Raw genomic sequence first — 17,836 nt, forward strand, 5'->3', positions numbered from 1 at the left:
AGTAGCACAGGGCCTCCCGCTTTGGTTGGTCCCAGCTAGAAGCAGCGGCTGCTCCCGTTGCCACAGGGAAGGGGGGATCAGTCCCCGCAGGTGCCATATTTGTTCGTGGGTGTGTGTGGACGATCTCTTCTGGGCACTTCTGTTCTTCAGAGAAATACACAGAATTATTAACAGAAAGTGAGGTGTGGGTGGCTGAGGTGCTGGACGTTTGAGAGGAACAGGTGTGATGGGGGTGTTGTGAAGTAGGGGGGATCAGCGGTCTGGGAGCATCAGACGGAAATCTGTGTGCGGGCGTTGGGGAGCAAACAGCCGCCACCGGAGAAGGCTTTGGGGGAACTCAGGGATCGGCATGTCTCAGAGCAAGAAGATGGATGGAGCGTTCCAAGGAGAGGCTGAGGCTGTAGTCAGAGAGAGGCTCGGGGAGGGTGGACTCTCGAGTCGGGCTGGGGAAGCACAGGGCCAAATGCGGAGAAGATGGATAGAAGTAAACAGGACACAGGAGATGCCCAAGTGTGCAGCACAGCGGTGTTCACAAATGCAAACATCCTGGGAAATGACCCAGATCAAGAAAGCACCCAACCCTTACCCGCAGCCCTATTCCACCCCAGCTGCTGACATTATGGATTCCATTCCCCTGTTTCTGAACTTAATATAAATAGGATCGTGGTGTAAGTACTCCTTAGTATTTTCTTCATGAAACTAATCCGTATTGTTATGTGGAGTGCTTGTTTGTTCACTTCCACTGCTGTGTGGTACTCCACCATGTGAACATTCCACAATTTATGCATCCTTTCTACTGTTGATGGACATTTGAGTCATTTCTCTTGCAAACATGCTACTCTGAACATTCTTGTAAGTGCTTTAATGGTACACGTATGTGTTTCTGGTGGCTGTGCATCTAGAGTGAGATTTCTGGCTCCCAGGATGTGTGGGCGTTTAGCTTTTGTGGATATTGCCAGTTTTCACTCCCACAAGTGGTGTGTGAGAGTTCCTGTTGTTCCCTATCCTTGCAAACACTTGGAACAGTCTTTAATTTCAGCCATTTCCCTGGGCATGTAGTGGTGTCTCAGTGTGGTTTTTACTTGCCTTCTTTGCCTGATGGCTGAAGAGGTTGAACACCATTTCCTATTTTACTGGCCTAGGATTAGTTTTGATGATACCTTAGTGGGGAGTAGATGACTGATTTTAATAGTGACCACTTTCTGGGACTGATCCTCATGCAGTTCCTAGTAGTGAGGAAGGGGGGTAGTGGTCTCATGAGGGACATGCAGACATTAATCCTGCTGATGGCTGTGTAGGTCAGCAGAGCTGTGTTCCTTATCAGGAACACACTGTGATCACAGGCTGGGAGGTGGTGTTTAAATAGCCCTGCACATCTTGAACTAGAGGAGAAGGGGAGGGAGAAAATGAAACAAACTGCTGGAAACTGCATCTCCCGTCTAATTGTTGTTGTGGGTTCATTTTGATTGGGAAAGTTGAGTATTGATAGGGTTTTAAGCAGGGTGGTAATGTGACTTATTCCTTTAAACACATCCCTCCATGTGCCTTGTGGAGATTGGACTCGAAGGGGCAAGGTGGGGGGAGGGGGCGCTTAGGAGGCTGTCACAATAATTCAGCCAGAGATTATGGTCACTTTGGACATAAGACAGTGGCAGTGAGACTGATGAAAGTAGAGGAAATGAAGTACTCACATCTGTATGTTTTCGTTTTGAAAAGCTTAAAAACTTGGAAAAGTACAAGAATAATATAACAAACACTTGTATACTCCCCCCCAGAATCTGCCACCACAGCTGCCTGTCTTCCCTCATTTCTGTGGCTTTGTATCTGTGTAAGTGATCTGTCCGTGGTTCTAGGCTCTGGGATCCAGCGGCGTGGTTCTAGATCTCCTCGGTGCTGCCCCATCTGAGCTGGTCCATAACCCTGTGCGTCCTGGTCGTCACCAGCTGTACTACTTCTGAAATCTTAGTTTAAGGTGCTTCTCCCCTGGGGTTTCTGCCTCCCTCCCATGCTTCCAGCTCAGCTGGACTCCTGCCCCCATTGCACCTTCCTCAGTACTGTCTGTCCCTGTCCCTCACCCTTCTCCCTGCTCTGCTCCCTCCCCTCGGCTGGGTTCCACGGTCTAATGCTGTGTTACTTCTGGCTCGCTCTTAACCTTCTGGCCTCTCTCAGCCCCTGGGTTCATACTCCTGGTAAAACCCCAAACCCAGTTGAACCGAGCATCTGCCTACTCTCAGCCTGCACCCGAGGCACCGGGCAGGGTGGAAACAGGCGGCTGCGGGAGCTGTGCTGGTTATGATTCATTCACAAAAGTGTCCATCCTAGCAGGGCAGGGACTTGGCCTTGTTCGTTGTGTCCCCAGTGCCTGTGCAGCACCGGCTTATAGTAGTCATTCTGGACGTTTGCTGGATTTAGAAAACTACTGCCCTCAAATCTCACATGGGCATTGATGCTGTGAGACAGACCTGCATTTCCCTAGTGCGGTCGCTCCTGACTTTCTGGGAAGACCTCCTTCGTATGTTCTCCCAGATCGCCTGTACCTCCCGCTTTGACTTTTAGCAGCCCCGCCCCCACCCTTCACCACCACCATCCCCCCACCCCCACCCCACCCCCACCCCCCCCACCCCCCGGCTCACGCTCTGCGTCTCCGTCCCTGCCTGCTCGTCCTGTAACCCTGTTCTCGCTCCTGCACCGTCCGCGTCTGCCCGCGCTGCCACATTATGCCCATGGCACACGGACATGACTTTATATCCTCTGTCCTTTAAAAACCCCAGTGACTGCATTTCCCCTTCGAGTCCTCCCCCTCCGCATTTCTTGCCCCTGCTTCCTTGTGGCGCAGTAATGGTATCTGACATCCAGTGCCTCTTTCCGTGCCAGCTGCCCCCTCGCAGCATCCTTAGCGGCTAGCTTTTGATCTGCGAGTCTGAACAGTAAGTACTGACTTCCTGTTCATCGTAACTCATGATTTAGCTGTTTTGCTAACATCACCTTCCACCCACACATACTCGCCTCCTCCCCTAAAGAGAGGCTTCAAGAGAATTCTCTTGCGAGTCTTGGTTACATCAGTATTATGCTGACTTTGTAAATATTGTTCATCACGGAACTAAAGTGTACATTTTCGTTTTCATACAAGTTTTCATTTTGTCTAGAGCTAATGATTGCCTAATTTTTTCATATGCTTAGTTCTTTGTCTTTAGTGCTGTTTTAAAAAACAGTCACTTCAGCAAATCTGTCAGATACCTAGCAGTGACTTTACCCAAACCCAGCAGATAATCCCAAGCCCTTCTTTCCTTTCCCCAGATGACCTATCCTGGCCTCAGTCTCCTTCAGGCTGGACTGTTCTCTCCAGGCCTGTCGACCGCGTGGCTCCAGTCTTGGGACCCTCTTCGCCATTGTTGAGATGTCAGATCCCCATCTTCCTTCCTCTTGGTTTATTCTCATTTTGCCACATTGCGTCTTCCAGTGGTTTCCTGATAAAGGGATTTCGTTGTTTTTGCTCTTTGCATGTTTGAAAACATCTCTACTCCTCCCTCAAACTTGTTTGAAAATTTGGCTAGGTTTAGAATTTTAGGTTGAAAATTTTTTCTTAGAATTTGAGGGTAGATGGTCTTCCATTCACCATTCTCCTGCCTCCTGTGGGATGCCATCTGATTCCTCTCTTGTGTGACCTGTTTTCTCTGGAGAATTTTGGAATCTCCCTTTTGTCCTTGGTGTTTTACATTTCAGAGAGACGGGCCTTGGGCCGGGCCTGTTCATTCATCGTGCTGGGCCCGCCTTGTGCCCTGTCAGCCTAGGAATGTACTTGCTGCTGTTTAAGGGAACGCTTGTCTTACTCCTTTGATAATATTTCCCTTCCTTTTTTCTGTCATCTTTCTGGAACTTGGTAACTGGGTGATGGGCCACCTAAACCTATCCTCTCATTATCTTTTCTTTCCTATTGTCCACTTCTTTGTCTTTTTGTTCTACCTTTTGGAAGAGGTCTTGAGTTTCTAAATTATTATTATTACCCTTTGAATTTCCAGGAGCACTTCCGTGTTTTTCCTTTCTTGTGGCGTGCTGCTGTCTTCCAAGGACCCCGCTGGATGTGCTGGCACCCTGCACTGTGGGATGCAGATACCGTGCCCAGCGCCTGCCCCATAGGCGGTGGTGAGGTCCCCTGGGTTAGTCCAGGCGAGTGCTTCCTTGAGGAGCGCCTGGCACCTCAACAGGCGCGAGGCCCACGTTCTGACGTCATCGCTCTCCTTAGGGATTAGCTCCCTGCCCAGGGTAGTTGTCAGTTTCGCTGATCTTTTGTTGGTTCGCTGTCCCTCTTCCCTCCGTGTGCCTCCTTTGTTGTGACGTTTTCTCTCACAGGTCTTTTCGACCCTGAGCTCTTGGTTCTTGTTTAAGTGGAGCCACTGTGGAGCAGAGAGGCAGGTCTGTGAGCAGGTGGGCTTTTCAGCTGGAGGGCTTTCCTGTGGTTGGCCATTTCTTTAAGGACCTCAGGTGATTGAATCTTGAGGCCTTTTCTCTCGGGCTTTGGTGGTTTGGAGAGGAACCCTTGTGGAAACGGTCCACTCCTGGCAGCCAGCATTTGGGAAACCAGAAGTGGGAGTAGCCGTGTGCTCCTGCCTCACCGGACGGGGCCCGGCTTGGGGACCCAGCAGGTCAGCAGAGCAGACAGACCTCCCGCCATCTCGGGGCCCAGCGTCTGGCAGGGGGCCTGCCCCAGGCCGCGGATGCACACTTAGACTCCCCCGCCGTCGTCCACAGCGCTTAGGGAAGCCCGCTCACGCTGGCGGCCTGGCAGAGGACGCCTTTCCGTTTCCTCCTGATGCCTTGGGGTGGGCCCTGTGCCCTGCCCCACACTTGGCTGCAAGTCTCAGATGCTCCTCAGGGGCTGCTGGGCCTCCTGCATGGTTTTCGCGTCCTCCAGGCGGCCACCCTGCAGCAAAGGGCGTCATCGCCGCTCTTTGTGCCATCGCGAAGGCACTGCACTCTCGCCACGCAAGGAGCCGCGGGGCACTGGGGCAGAACAAGCGGCAGAATTGAGTCGCTGCACAGTCCGTGGTGCTTTGGAAATGCCCAACTGGGTGCCCTCGGTCAGGACCACATTTATGCTATGGCATCAGTAATACCCATCGGATTAAATTCATGCTGGTGATGTAAATTTTATTGGTTGTGCAATTTTAGTATTTAGTTTGTCTGTTTATTTTGATTTTAGAGCTCTTCTAAATTCTACAGAGGGTATTTCTAATTTTAGGTTCATACATATTTACGTAGCCTAATGAAAATAATTTCTCACCACTGGCAGTCATGCAATTTTTCTTAAAAGATTCACTCCATTTTAATGAAGTTTGAAAATCACTGACAGGGACTTCCTGGTGACGCCGTAGTTAAGAAACCTGCCAAGGCAGGGAACACGGGTTCAAACCCTGGTCCGGGAAGATCCCACATGCCACGGAGCAACGAAGCCCGTGTGCCACAACTACTGAGCCTGCGCTCCAGAGCCCGCAAGCCACAACTACTGAAGCCCACGTGCCTGGAGCCCGTGCTTCTCAACAAGAGAAGCCACCGCAATGAGAAGCCCGCGCACGGCAAGGGAGTAGCCCTTGCTCGCCGCAACTAGAGAAAGCCCGCGCGCAGCAACGAAGACCTAACGCAGCCATAAATGAATAAATGGATGAATGAATGAAAGAAAATCACTGACAGAGCTAGAATACCATTAATTATATTATATTGTGCACCCCCTGGGTATAAATGACATAAATTTTTAGTTCCTTTTAGTCCAATACAGAATATTTTAGTTTCATTTAAGCAAATCAGGTTATTTCAGGTAATTTAATTTAAAAAGTGACACTTCTAACAAGAAGCCTAATCCTTTCCCCAAGACTTACTGTAGACTTAAGAAAAAAAAAAGAAAAAAAGAAATCCCAGGCGGTAGAATTCGGTGTGCTCTTAAATGTCAGTAAACCATACCAATGCAGTAAGAACTTATTTTGCAGGAAGGATATCGTATATATTTTTTTTTCAATAAATTTATTTATTTTTGGCTGTGTTGGGTCTTCGTTTCTGTGCAAGGGCTTTCTCCAGTTGCGGCGAGCGGGGACCACTCTTCATCACGGTGCGCGGGCCTCTCACTGTCGCGGCCTCTCTTATTGCGGAGCACAGGCTCCAGACACGCAGGCTCAGTAGTTGTGGCTCACGGGCCTAGTTGCTCCACGGCATGTGGGATCTTCCCAGACCAGGGCTCAAACCTGTGTCCCCTGCATTGGCAGGCAGACTCTCAACCACTGCACCACCAGGGAAGCCCAGGATATTGTATATTAACAAATAAATGTATGTGCAGACCTTTAAGAATCGCAGTATATTATGACCACTTTTCGGAAGCATTCTTCAAGTAGTTTCAACTTTGCGGTCCATTTCTCATTAGTAAGTAGGTCGTTTATAACAGCTGTTTAGTGCTATTTGTGTGTAAACACTTAACGACCTCAATGATGCTGGGGCCCTGGCACCCCAGAGAGGTCACTCTCAGTTGCTGGTAGGATATGCCCTTTGAGCTGGGGCCCCGGCAGCGGGGACGGGTCTGTATGATCCATCCCTTCCTCGGAGCAGCCAGAGAGGAGATTTTCTGCGGCAGCCAAGGTGAAGCGTCCAGTTGTAGTCGGAAAACAAGCTCACAGCAGCCGCTTGGGAGACCAGAGCCGTACCTTTGTCTGATTCTTAGTGCTCAGCAAGTCTGAACTATGGAGAAAGTGGTTTTCCCCTAAAGCCCAGCCTGGGATATTCTTCCTGATTCAGTAGTCTGTGTCGTAAATCCAGATCCGTTTCCTCTACCTGAAGTATTAACCTTAGGACACCTGAGACTTTTCCAGGCTTGACTTCGTTTTTGTACCTTGTGGCCTTTACCCCTTGTGAGCTGATGTCCAGATCTTGGTGTTGATGGTGTAGAAATCTCGGTGTCTGACCAGCAGTGTCTCACTAGGTAACGATGTCATCGCTATCAATGGCAGTGACTTTACCCAGACAGTAAGCTAGAACTTGTACTGTCTGTAACGTTATTTTGTACAGAAGCCAACCAGTCACTGTGTTAATGTAATGTAAGAATCAGGTTTATTTTTAAAGGTAATTCAGGCATGCATTATAAAGTTAGGCAGCAGTCTTCTAGAGCCAACTTTTATCTGTTTCTGTTTTTTTTCAAAATTAATTTCCTAAATTACTACCCTATATCTTATATCAAGACAACCCAGTCTAGATAAATGCTGGTGTGCCACAGACCAGGCATTGGATCAGTGACCCATAAATCCACATGGGCTCTGGGCGCCAGAACCAAGAAGTGGCTGCTTGGTAATTATAAGTTTCCCATGAAAATTTTGCTTTATCCTTGGAGGAAATTTTTTATGTGTGTATCTTTCTTTTGATCCTTTTTATTGATTTTTTTAATATTTATTACAACCCCTTTCAGAATCATAAACTGTTAAATTGCTTCTGTTGTTTGACAGCTGATGTCATCTCAACTGTGGAATTTAGTCACTCTGGAGATCTTCTTGCAACAGGAGACAAGGGCGGCAGAGTGGTTATTTTTCAGCGTGAACAAGAGGTCAGTAATTTACAGTCCACAAACCAAGTGAAATCATTCAACACTTCTCACATCACTTATAAGAAAGGAAGCACAATTATTTTCTCAGTGTCTGATTTCATTTGATTCCATTATATCACATTCACCATGTAGCACCTTCTTTCAGAAATTATCTCGGGGCAAACGAGAAGACCTGTGTTTCTGCTCACGGACGTACAGCCCCCAAGTCCCGTTAAGCCCCCAGTGCCCTCATCTGTAGGGCGGGCGGAGAGTCCTTTCCCCGCCCCAGGTTGTCACAGGCGGCGGTGCGGACCAAGTGAAGGGTGTAGGCTGCTGGGGTTCTGGATCTGTCTGCTCTCATCCCGGAGCGAGTGAAACCCCTTCACCGGCCGTGGAGGTGCTGGCCTCCAGCCCCAGGGTCTGCTGGCTGGTGCGGGCACTCTGAGTGCCCCGCAGCACTGGCCGCACCCTCGAGGGCCGGGGCCTCAGAACGCGGGCCTTGGAGGAGCCACAGATGAGCCTCACTCACGAACACTGGCTATCAGGTCCTTCCCATCCGGGGGAAAAGGGGAGAGGAGCACTACTTTGTCAGTTACACGTAAGAGGAGAATGGGAGCTATCGCCAGGCCTTGCCAGCCCCTGTCGTCTCTCGTTTCTGGCGAGCGGGCCTCGCCGAGTGCCCAGTAAGGCAGGATGAGGCTCTGCTGTGCAGGTGCCCCAGGCAGGAGCCTCAGCGCAGCCAGGCCCGGGGGTTCCGTGAGGTACCCACCTTGCCTTTTCCCGACAGAGCGCCCTTCCTGCCTGCTTCCTAGCTGGTCAGCGTGCAGTTGCTTTTCATCTCCAAATTCTGCCCTCTAACTTCTTGTGGTAAAACAACTGTGGTGTCAAGGCGGGTGGGCCCTTGCTCCCTTCCTCGTGGCAGGGAGTGCCAGCCCTGCACTGCAGAGGGGCACTTGGTGGCGTCTGTAGGGGGCAAGCCCTGGGCCCCCAACATCGCCTGGTTAAAATATACCTGTTGCAGCTCCAATGTTGATTAAAAATTTTTTAATTGTATTTTTTCTGGTTCGGGATGGTGAGAATTCTTTTGTGAATATCATATATATTATCATGAATCTTTCTAAATCTTCACAGACAATTTGATAAGTTTATAATTAGATTATAATTATAATCTTGGAGGTGGATCATCACACAGTGCTACTTAAAAAGAACTATATACTTTACCCTTTTCAACAGAAGTAAAAGTCGGTGGCGGTGTTTGAATAATACTTTTAGCAGAAGGATTATTTAACAGATTACTTAGCCATAGCTATCTTAAATTTAAGAGTTCACTTTTAGCTCCGTAAAGTCTGCCATTTGAATGATGTCCTTATAGAAAATGAAGTTTTTTCTTGTTTTGGGCGGTCATTGTTTAAACCTAAAAATAGGCTAGCTTCAAATACGAAAGATTAGGATAAAACTCAAGCATCTTGCTATAAAATGTGTTAAGTATTTTAGTTTTGAGAAGCTATCATGTTGTGTTCAGTGAAGATGTATTAAGTCCATGTTGCCACAGATTTGTACAGTAGCAGGTCCCTAAAGTTGTTTAAATTTGATAAGCCCGACCAACTGTAACTTCAGAAATCCTGGGCAACATTTTTCCCCATCTTTTTCTTCGTATTTTGGTTAATATAAAAAGAGGTTTTGTATCCCATCTGCCTTTCAGATATTTTAGTGGTTGCTGTATAATCCTCATTGCGGACTTGAGTGTTTCCAGTGTGGGTAAGACTCTGTCTTCATCCATCATCAAAGGGACAGTTGATGATATCGCAGCACCGCTGGGGTGAGGCGGCTGCCGGTCCAACTGCAGCAGCTCTCGATCGGAAACTGCAACAAGCCTCCAGAGGTGTCAGAACACGTGCTTTAGAATCCGTGAAGCGCACAGGGTTCCTGGAGGAGAGAGCAGCACCCCGCTTGGCTGGGGAAGGTGCAGGACGTTCAGTCAAGAGGGAGCCATCAGAAACTCGGTGGCAACGTGGTTTTCGAGCTTTTTTTCCATGTTAGTGGTGGAGCCCTCTGTCCAAGGGACCCTAGTGTGTCAGTCTGGGGCGAGCAGAGTTTGTGGACGTGGCCCCACAGCTCCCACCCCTCTGCAGAATGCCTTCCCTCTGCATGGTCCATCCAGTAACGTCAGAACTGTAACTAGGGATCAGCATGTCCCAAAACAAAGCGAGGCCCACCTTCTCCCTCTCCTCGTCGTCCCCGTGTCCCCAGCAGCCGGACCGGCGGTCTCAGCCGCTTCAGCTCCGCCCTCCTGCTCGGCGTGCAGTCACTGTGCCCTGCGAGCCTTCCTCAGAGTCCCTTCCTCTCCCCTGGTCTGTTCCTCCCTCTCCCTGGACAGGCCCTCGGGCGCTGATGTGAGGTCTCAGGGTGGAGGACAAGGCCGGGGGGGTAGCAGGGGCCTTGGGTTTCAGGAGTTGAGGGCAGAGATCAGGGCAGTTAGTGGCAGCGTTAGAGGCAGGGCGCTGTTCCCGGAGAGAATGGCCCGGGAAGGACGGGCAGCACCGTGATGGGTGCTTTTCTTCGGAGATTCACGTCTGAAGCATGGGACTGACCGATTCCACAGATTTTCCCTTTTAAATATTTCAATCTCGGTTTGTTCATTTGAGAGTTAGAAGTATCCGTTGGTGTATTAGACTTTTTCATAGAGAGCGTGCGGGCCACGAAGAAGGAGAGCAGTGTGAATAGCATAAGCCTCTAATCCAGCACACCCGTGGGACACGTGGTAGGGGTTTCCGCGGTCCTGCTGAGGAGTGCTTGATCGCAAGGGCTGTGCAGCACTTACTTCCCGGGGCAGCGCAGTAGAGAGATGTAGGTGGTTTGGGGAGATTTTTCTCATACTACATGATCTTGATGCAGAAACGTAAAGGGGTGTCTATCTAGACATGAAGGTTATTTGTTTAGTTCAATTTATTTGACACACACACTAATGTGTTAAAAATGTAAGATTTTAGATACTGGTTATAGAACAAGAATTAAAATACTGGTCTCCTTGATTTTTAATTATGAAATATTTACTATTTCATAGAAAATGTCATTTTGGACATGCAGAAGATTTCAGGGATTAATATAAATATACTTATGAACCCACCACTCAGGCTTTTATTCCTTTAGAAAAGGAAACCCTGGGCATGTAGATGAAGCACGTGCTGTGTCCCTCCCCCATTCTATCTTTCCATGTTACTTCCATATCTTATTTTATTATCCCTCTACCTCCTCCGAGTTGGCGATAGCTTGTTCTTTTGTTTTTACTGCAATGTGTAGAATTGTTTTGTGTGTGTTAAAATTTTGCACAAGAGGTATCTTACTATGGGTGTGTTCACGCAACTTGCTTCTCTTACACGTGCTGCAGGATTTGCCCTCGTTGGTTCCTTTGCCATAACTGCCCATTCGTGACTCTGCCAATTAGCAGTCCCCTTCCCTGGTGGCGCGGGTGTGTGTTGGCTGGCTGTCACAGGTGATGGGGAAGTGTGCGTCCCTGTGGCTCACCCCTGGAGGACTTGGGCCAGCTCAGCCGACTCTCCACGGGGCCAGATTGCAGCCGCTGCCACCTCTATGGGCCCTTCGGCCTCTCTCAAAGCTGCTCCAGTAGCGCAGAGGTGACCAGAGCCAGTGTACACGCAGGGAAGCTCGACTCCAGACCCTGCCCTAGAGCAGATGCCCAGAAGTGGAAGAGAAGGCTGGGGAGTCGGCTCTCTTATTTGTTTCTTCCAAGTAAAGTAATTCTGAGCGTCATCTGTTTGACATTTTTTTGACCCAGGATTTTTATTAACTTTTAAAAATGTGTGTGGTCATTTGATATTCAAATTGGGAGAACTGAACGTTTCTCTGCACTGTGCTTTGTTCATTAAAATGGCTTCATGTTTCCTTGCAGAATAAAAGCCGCCCTCATTCCAGGGGGGAATATAACGTTTACAGTACCTTTCAAAGTCACGAACCAGAGTTTGACTATTTGAAGAGTCTAGAAATTGAAGAAAAAATCAATAAAATTAGGTGGTTACCACGACAGAGTGCTGCTCGTTTTCTGCTCTCGACAAATGGTAAGAGCTGTTTTCCTTATGCGGCCGTTTGAGTTGAGGCTGTGTTTTTAATTTTCTGCGTGTAGATTCTTTTTGATTTTAACCCTTCTGGAGGTTATCTCTGCTTTAAACTTAGGGGGAGGGTAAAGTATTAGGTAGGCAGGAAGTGACAGGTTGAAAACTCAAAGTACGCAGACGCACACACACTCGCAGTGTTATATTTCTCAACTCTGCAGACGTTTCTACATCTTTACTTAGTGTAGGAAACAAAATGTTCATGTACAACTGGAAGTACTAATGTTCAAATACTCCTAGCTTATAAACCAGCATAGAACCACAGAGTTTTCTTGTATGATACTCAGCTAATAGTGGTGCATGATATATGGTTTTTCTTTGAATATGGAGAATGAGGTTTTTATTTTCAGATAAAACTATTAAATTATGGAAAATAAGTGAACGGGATAAACGAGCAGAAGGCTGTAACTTACAAGATGAAGACGGACGACTTCGAGATCCGTCTAGCGTCACGGCACTGCGGGTACACGTCACGTTTTCTTTCACCTAGCCGGTACTTGTCATAGATTAATCAGTAACAATGCTTAAGTCGGCTGTTTAGAGAGTACTGTTAAATAGAAATACTGTGGGGTCTGTCTTCTTGATCTTGAAAGTTATTTGTAATCATTTTTATGTATACTTGTTACAATGGAAGTCCTCATAGTCTCACAAAAACAAAAACGTCACACGTCTTCAGAAAATATACTACTACTAAAGAAAAGACTCCGGTTTAATTCCATAACAAATCTTTCTAAGTACATCCACTGCCTTTCACTGTGAAGGTTCAGAGTAGCCCATTGGTGGGGTTGGAGCAGCTGGAACTCAGCACACGTCCCTGGAGGAAGCAGCGTGGGTTGCAGATAGAGAGATGACCTGTGGACCAGCAGGATGGCCTTCATTGGATTTCCTCTGAGTTATTAGCTAAGGCAGATTCTGACCAGAATTCTTTGCCCATCAATCCATGAGCAGCATTACTTCTTCTTTTTCTTTTTTTTTAAATAAGTTCTTCACTCCCTCTTTGGTGCCCCTAGGTACAGTATGAAATGACTGTGTTTTATCAATTCTAATATCTCGATTTTTTTCACATTTTAACATCTGTGAAATTGAGTACAATTTAAAATCTAGTGTCCTGGGGTGGTGCCTTTAATTAAATGGAGTATGAGAAGGAGGTTAAACAAGCTTGAGTCCTGCCCAGATGCGCCCTGGTAAGACCCCGGGGTGCTGCCGATGGGCCGGGCCACAGCGGAGACCAGCGGTCACTCAGGCGCTCCCCGAACCGACCGCCTGGTTCATTAGAAAGTTGTTGGCCGGTTGGTTGGTTTTTCAGCGAGGTTTAAACCCTTTGCGGAAGTGTGATCTATCAAGTGAAGACCTAGTGAGTGGACACATTGTATTAGTAGCTGAGGAGCTACAGAGGAGGGCACGGAATTGCAGGAAGCTCCCCATCCCGCGCCCCACAGGGCCCCAGCGCAGGGTGCGTGTGGTGGGTTTCGATCTCTTTCCCCGTGCTCTGCTGGCCGCGTGCACGCAGGTGCTGGGGCAGCGGGCGCCCAGCACGGAGTCGCAGCCCCGCGTGCAGGGGGTGCTCCCGACAGGAGCACAGTGGGTGTAACAGGTAAGCACTGCCGAGGAGAAGGGTGGGGTGGGACCTCGTAGGTCAGTGGTATCGCCCTGTTTCCAGGGAGTTGAGGCCAAGAAAGCTATGTAATTTGCTCAAATCTAAACCCTAATTTGAACCAAGATGTTCTGATCCAAGTGGTGGATCCTCTGTGCCATGCTGCTGCTTTCCCACCCGTGAATTTGTGACAGTTTGTAGGTAAATCACTGTTGGTGACAGTAACACTAGTTTTACAGTTACCACCATGTAAACTGCTCCTTGGAAACTGTAAGTGCGCTGGAAGGATGAGGCCTGGGGTGCCCTGTGGGTGCACCGATTCTGTCTCGGCCGCCTCTCCCCTGCACCCGGCCCGGCACGCTCCCCCTCTCCAGGGAGCCCCCTGCCTCCCAGCCAGGCCTGCTTCTCCACCGTGATGCTCACGTCCGTCCCGGCTGTGGGAAGTCTGTAAGGGCTTCTGAGGCCCAGTCTTCGCCCTGGTCAAGGCTGCTGTTCTACAATTAGCCTAACCAAGCTGGTCTCGTCGGGGGCCGTGGCGAAGCATGTGACAGGTGTGAGGTCATCACAGTTGCAGGGTGGGGTGCGGTGGGGGAGAGATCGCAGGCCAGGTCACTCTGTATGTGGATTTACCTTTGTGAGTTCATGGACTCCTTTGAACTTGAAGAGGAAAACAAAATTTTGAAAGGGGAACAGAAATTTTGTTCTCCTCTTAAATTATTTTGGTGCCAGAAAGGGGCTCTTTCTGTTATCCATATTACAGTTGTCTCGCATTTTGATTAATTAGAGACTTGTTAGAGGGCATGACGGGTCTGTCCTGTCCTTCGTGGAACCAACAGCTCCTGCACCAGAGGAGGGAAGCGTGTGCTCAGCGCTTGGCTGGTTTAAAATGAGGGGAGTATTTTTATACATGTTTCCCCAAGTTCATTTTTACAGCATTTTGGCTGGAGAAAACTAAATTAAGAGATTCTCTCCTACCCTTTCTAGGTACACTCCTTGGGTTTTTAATTTAAAAAATAGCACACTTTAGTTTTTTGTTTTGATTTTAAAGCTTCTCTAGATGTCAGTGATGTTGGGCCTTTTTTCTTTTTTTCTCACATGTGACACCGTCACCCACGATTGTGCCTTTGGCTGTGGTCACTCTTGTGCTGGCTCCTCCCTCTCGTCCTGCGCCCGGCTGACCTGTCCTCCCTCTCCGTGCAGACGTCCCCTTCCCTCTCCGCGCAGACGTCCCCTTCCCTCTCCGCGCAGACGTCCCCTTCCCTCTCCGCGCAGACGTCCCCTTCCCTCTCCGCGCAGACGTCCCCGCAGACGTCCCCTTCCCTCTCCGTGCAGGCGTCCCCTTCCCTCTCCGTGCAGGCGTCCCCTTCCCTCTCCGTGCAGGCGTCCCCTTCCCTCTCCGTGCAGGCGTCCCCTTCCCTCTCCGTGCAGGCGTCCCCTTCCCTCTCCGCGCAGACGTCCCCTTCCCTCTCCGTGCAGGCGTCCCCTTCCCTCTCCGTGCAGGCGTCCCCTTCCCTCTCCGTGCAGGCGTCCCCTTCCCTCTCTGTGCAGGCGTCCCCTTCCCTTTCTGTGCAGACGTCCCCTTCCCTGGGAGCCCTCCTGACCACAGCACTCATCGCAGTCGGGGTTTCTGTGCCTTTTTTAAAAAGCCTTTTACTGAAGTATAACGTACGTACCCGACATGCCTCTGCCGTCTAAGTGAGCAGCTCCGCTGCTGTCTGCAGGCTGAACGTGCCGTGTCGCGGGCGCCAGGTCAGGAGAGGCCTCTCCTGTGCTCCCCCCGCCCAGTCCCTGCACCCCGCACGCCCAGCCCTGTTGCAGGGCGCGGGGGTGGGGGGGCGACGAGGCGATGCGCCTGCTCTCACTCTGGAGGCCATGGCTGCGAGGCCAGAGGAGGAAGGGGGGCTCGACTCAGGCCCCACATCAGGCATCAGTGTCGGGGGCCATCTGCTTACCGAGCAGCCAGAAGCTGTTGCTTGTTTGGAGTATTGTCTGTACATACTGTTACTTAACTGTGCATACAGATTTGTTCCTTTTTGTTACCTACTGTAACTGTTCTGATTTTATGCTGCTGGGATCTTTGTTTTGAATTCCTATTTCCTTCCATTTTTAGGTCCCAATATTGAAGCCCATGGACCTTATGGTAGAAGCAAGTCCACGACGAATTTTTGCAAATGCTCACACATATCATATAAATTCCATTTCAGTAAATAGTGATCATGAAACATATCTTTCTGCAGATGACCTGAGAATTAATCTATGGCATTTAGAAATCACAGATAGAAGTTTTAGTATCCTTCATCAGATGGATATCGCAACATTTTTATAGGATTGTTCTTGGATAGGTCATTCTCATCTTCATTATACCCCTTTGTCTCAGAGTCTGTCCTTTGTCACTTTTTTCTCCTGTTGGAAGCTCACATTTTCTCTCAATGATTTGTGAGGACTCTAATTCATGAAGGGTTCATTTATGCAGTCGTATCTTTCGTGGTTTTCTTAAAGATTTTGTCCCACCGTCATGCTTCAGATGCCCTTCATTGCAACTGAGATCATTCAGCATAGAAACAGGCATGTGCTTTCTGCTATTAGCACTTTTATATATATACATATATATAATGTTTTTTTGGTTTTGTTTTTTTTTATTTTTGGCTGCGTTGGGTCTCCGTTGCTGCACAGGGGCTTTCTCTAGTTGTGGCAAGCGGGGGCTACTCTTTGTTGCGGTGCGGTGCCTTCTCTTGTTGCGGAGCATGGGCTCAAGGCACGCGGGCTTCAGTAGTTGTGGCTCGTGGGCTCTGGAGCGCAGACTCAGTAGTCAGGGCGCATGGGCTTAGTTGCACCGCGGCATGTGGGATCTTCCTGGACCAGGGCTCAAACCTGTAGGACGTCCCCTGCGTTGGCAGGCAGATTCTTAACCACTGCGCCACCAGGGAAGTCCCTATCTGTTAGCACTTTAAAAACACCTTGGATCCACTCACAGGGGCCAGTTGGTGCCCTCGTGGCTCCTCACCTCCCACTTCGCTTTCAGCCCAGCTTTGCTCTTTGGCGAGCTCTCGCATGAGCTGGGGTGCCGTTCTCTCATCTGTGGGCGTGGCTCCTTCCCCAGCTGGGCAGTGTCCTCACAGGCCTTTGCTGACCGGTCCTCCAGAGCCTGTTGGCCACTCTTCTCGGGCACTCGGCCCTGCGTGCCTCGTATGCTTCCGCGGGCTCAGCCTGGTGCCCACTCTGCCTGGTGGCCTGGAGACAGCCACAACGGCGTGCCAGGCAGTGTAGGGCTCCAGTCCCTCCAGGGTCCCTGCCCACGCTGTCTGATGTCTGGAGACTTGAGCTGTAGTGTCACCAAGTTTTTTAGCTTCCTTAGTTGTGATCTGTTTCTGCTATCCTATCTTGGCCCAAAGCCAAATTGTACACTTCCTTGTTTTTTCAGTTGAGTGATTTCTGTATTTGGCAACCTACCATGTGACGTTGTTCTGACTACTTAGAGCAAGCTCTTGGTGTCAGATACTTAACAAAGCAGAATCTTTTGGAACCTGGCAATACTCGTGTGTCTGTGTCATTTTTGTGGATGTTAGTATGGGACTTTTGTGCAGATGGGCACTTGCTTCCTTATCTTTTAATGTGTGTTATGTTGCTGGGAAAGTCTCTTCCTAGAATGCTAGCAGTAGCAGCGAGATGAAGGCAGCCCTCGTGTCTGCATGCATGTAGCCCGTCGGGCACGTTACTGGAGTCTGATTAGTGTATTAACGTAGATCCTCTTACCGGTGTGCTCGCCCGGCATACAGTACGTGTAATCGCCTCCTGCACACCTAATCTCTGAAACCTCGTCACGTGGGTCATCTCATGCCTGCGAGCGCCCTGCCTTAACTGTGCGCTTCAGACATCGTGGACATCAAGCCGGCCAACATGGAAGAGCTGACGGAGGTGATCACGGCGGCCGAGTTCCACCCGCACCAGTGTAACGTGCTCGTCTACAGCAGCAGCAAGGGGACCATCAGGCTGTGCGACATGCGCTCCTCCGCCCTGTGCGACCGACACTCCAAGTGTAAGTGCCGGGCGTGTATATAAACGTCCCGTCCAGGGCCCGTGTTGTCTGGGCGCTGAGCCACCTCCGAAGACTTAGAGATGCTTCTTGTTACGCGTGTGCCTGCGCGAGCAGAGGCCCGGCCTTGGTCCTCGCAGCGCTGCTGGCGGGATGCGGAGCGACAGGCCCGCTTCTGTGGCGCCGCGGTGGAGCCCGCAGGTCGCTCCTGCCAGCGCTTCCATGCGGCGTCCGACTCCCTGGGTGGGCCCAGTGAGAGCCCCTTGTCGCCTCCACCTCTGCGCACTAGGACCTCTGCTGAGGCTGGAGACGCAGGCCACCTGTGACCGAAATTTCTCGGCTCTCGGAATGGGCTCTGTTCCCAGAGATCTTCGCTGAACCTGAAGCCAGTTCCCTCAGGTGAAAGTCTAGCCTTTCATCCACTGAGTCTTGAAGTCCTTCTAGGTGAGGAGAGCTTTGGCTTTGTTTTTATTTTTAGCCATAACCAACAGGCCCTACTTTGTAGAAAACCAGAAGTCTGTGTG

General features: G+C 49.7%; 1 protein-coding gene across 6 annotated transcripts in view; it reads left to right on the forward strand.

Annotated features, from left to right (window-relative positions):
* The window catches only part of PPP2R2D (protein phosphatase 2 regulatory subunit Bdelta), a 43,704-nt gene that overhangs the window by 17,919 nt on the left and 7,949 nt on the right, over positions 1-17,836 (forward strand). For 3 of the 6 annotated variants that reach the window (XM_082407987.1, XM_082407989.1, XM_082407986.1), the window contains 5 exons: positions 7,479-7,576; positions 11,466-11,631; positions 12,036-12,148; positions 15,390-15,567; positions 17,151-17,315. In XM_082407987.1, coding sequence (XP_082264113.1) covers positions 7,479-7,576; positions 11,466-11,631; positions 12,036-12,148; positions 15,390-15,567; positions 17,151-17,315 — 720 coding nt within the window. Of the gene's footprint in view, positions 1-7,214; positions 7,324-7,478; positions 7,577-9,569; positions 9,591-11,465; positions 11,632-12,035; positions 12,179-15,389; positions 15,568-17,150; positions 17,316-17,836 lie in introns of those variants that run through there. The other 3 variants (XM_082407988.1, XM_082407991.1, XM_082407990.1) reach the window with 3 other exon arrangements.

The sequence above is a fragment of the Balaenoptera borealis genome (assembly GCF_965194805.1).
Source record: "Balaenoptera borealis genome assembly, chromosome: 10".
Classification (NCBI taxonomy): domain Eukaryota; kingdom Metazoa; phylum Chordata; class Mammalia; order Artiodactyla; family Balaenopteridae; genus Balaenoptera; species Balaenoptera borealis.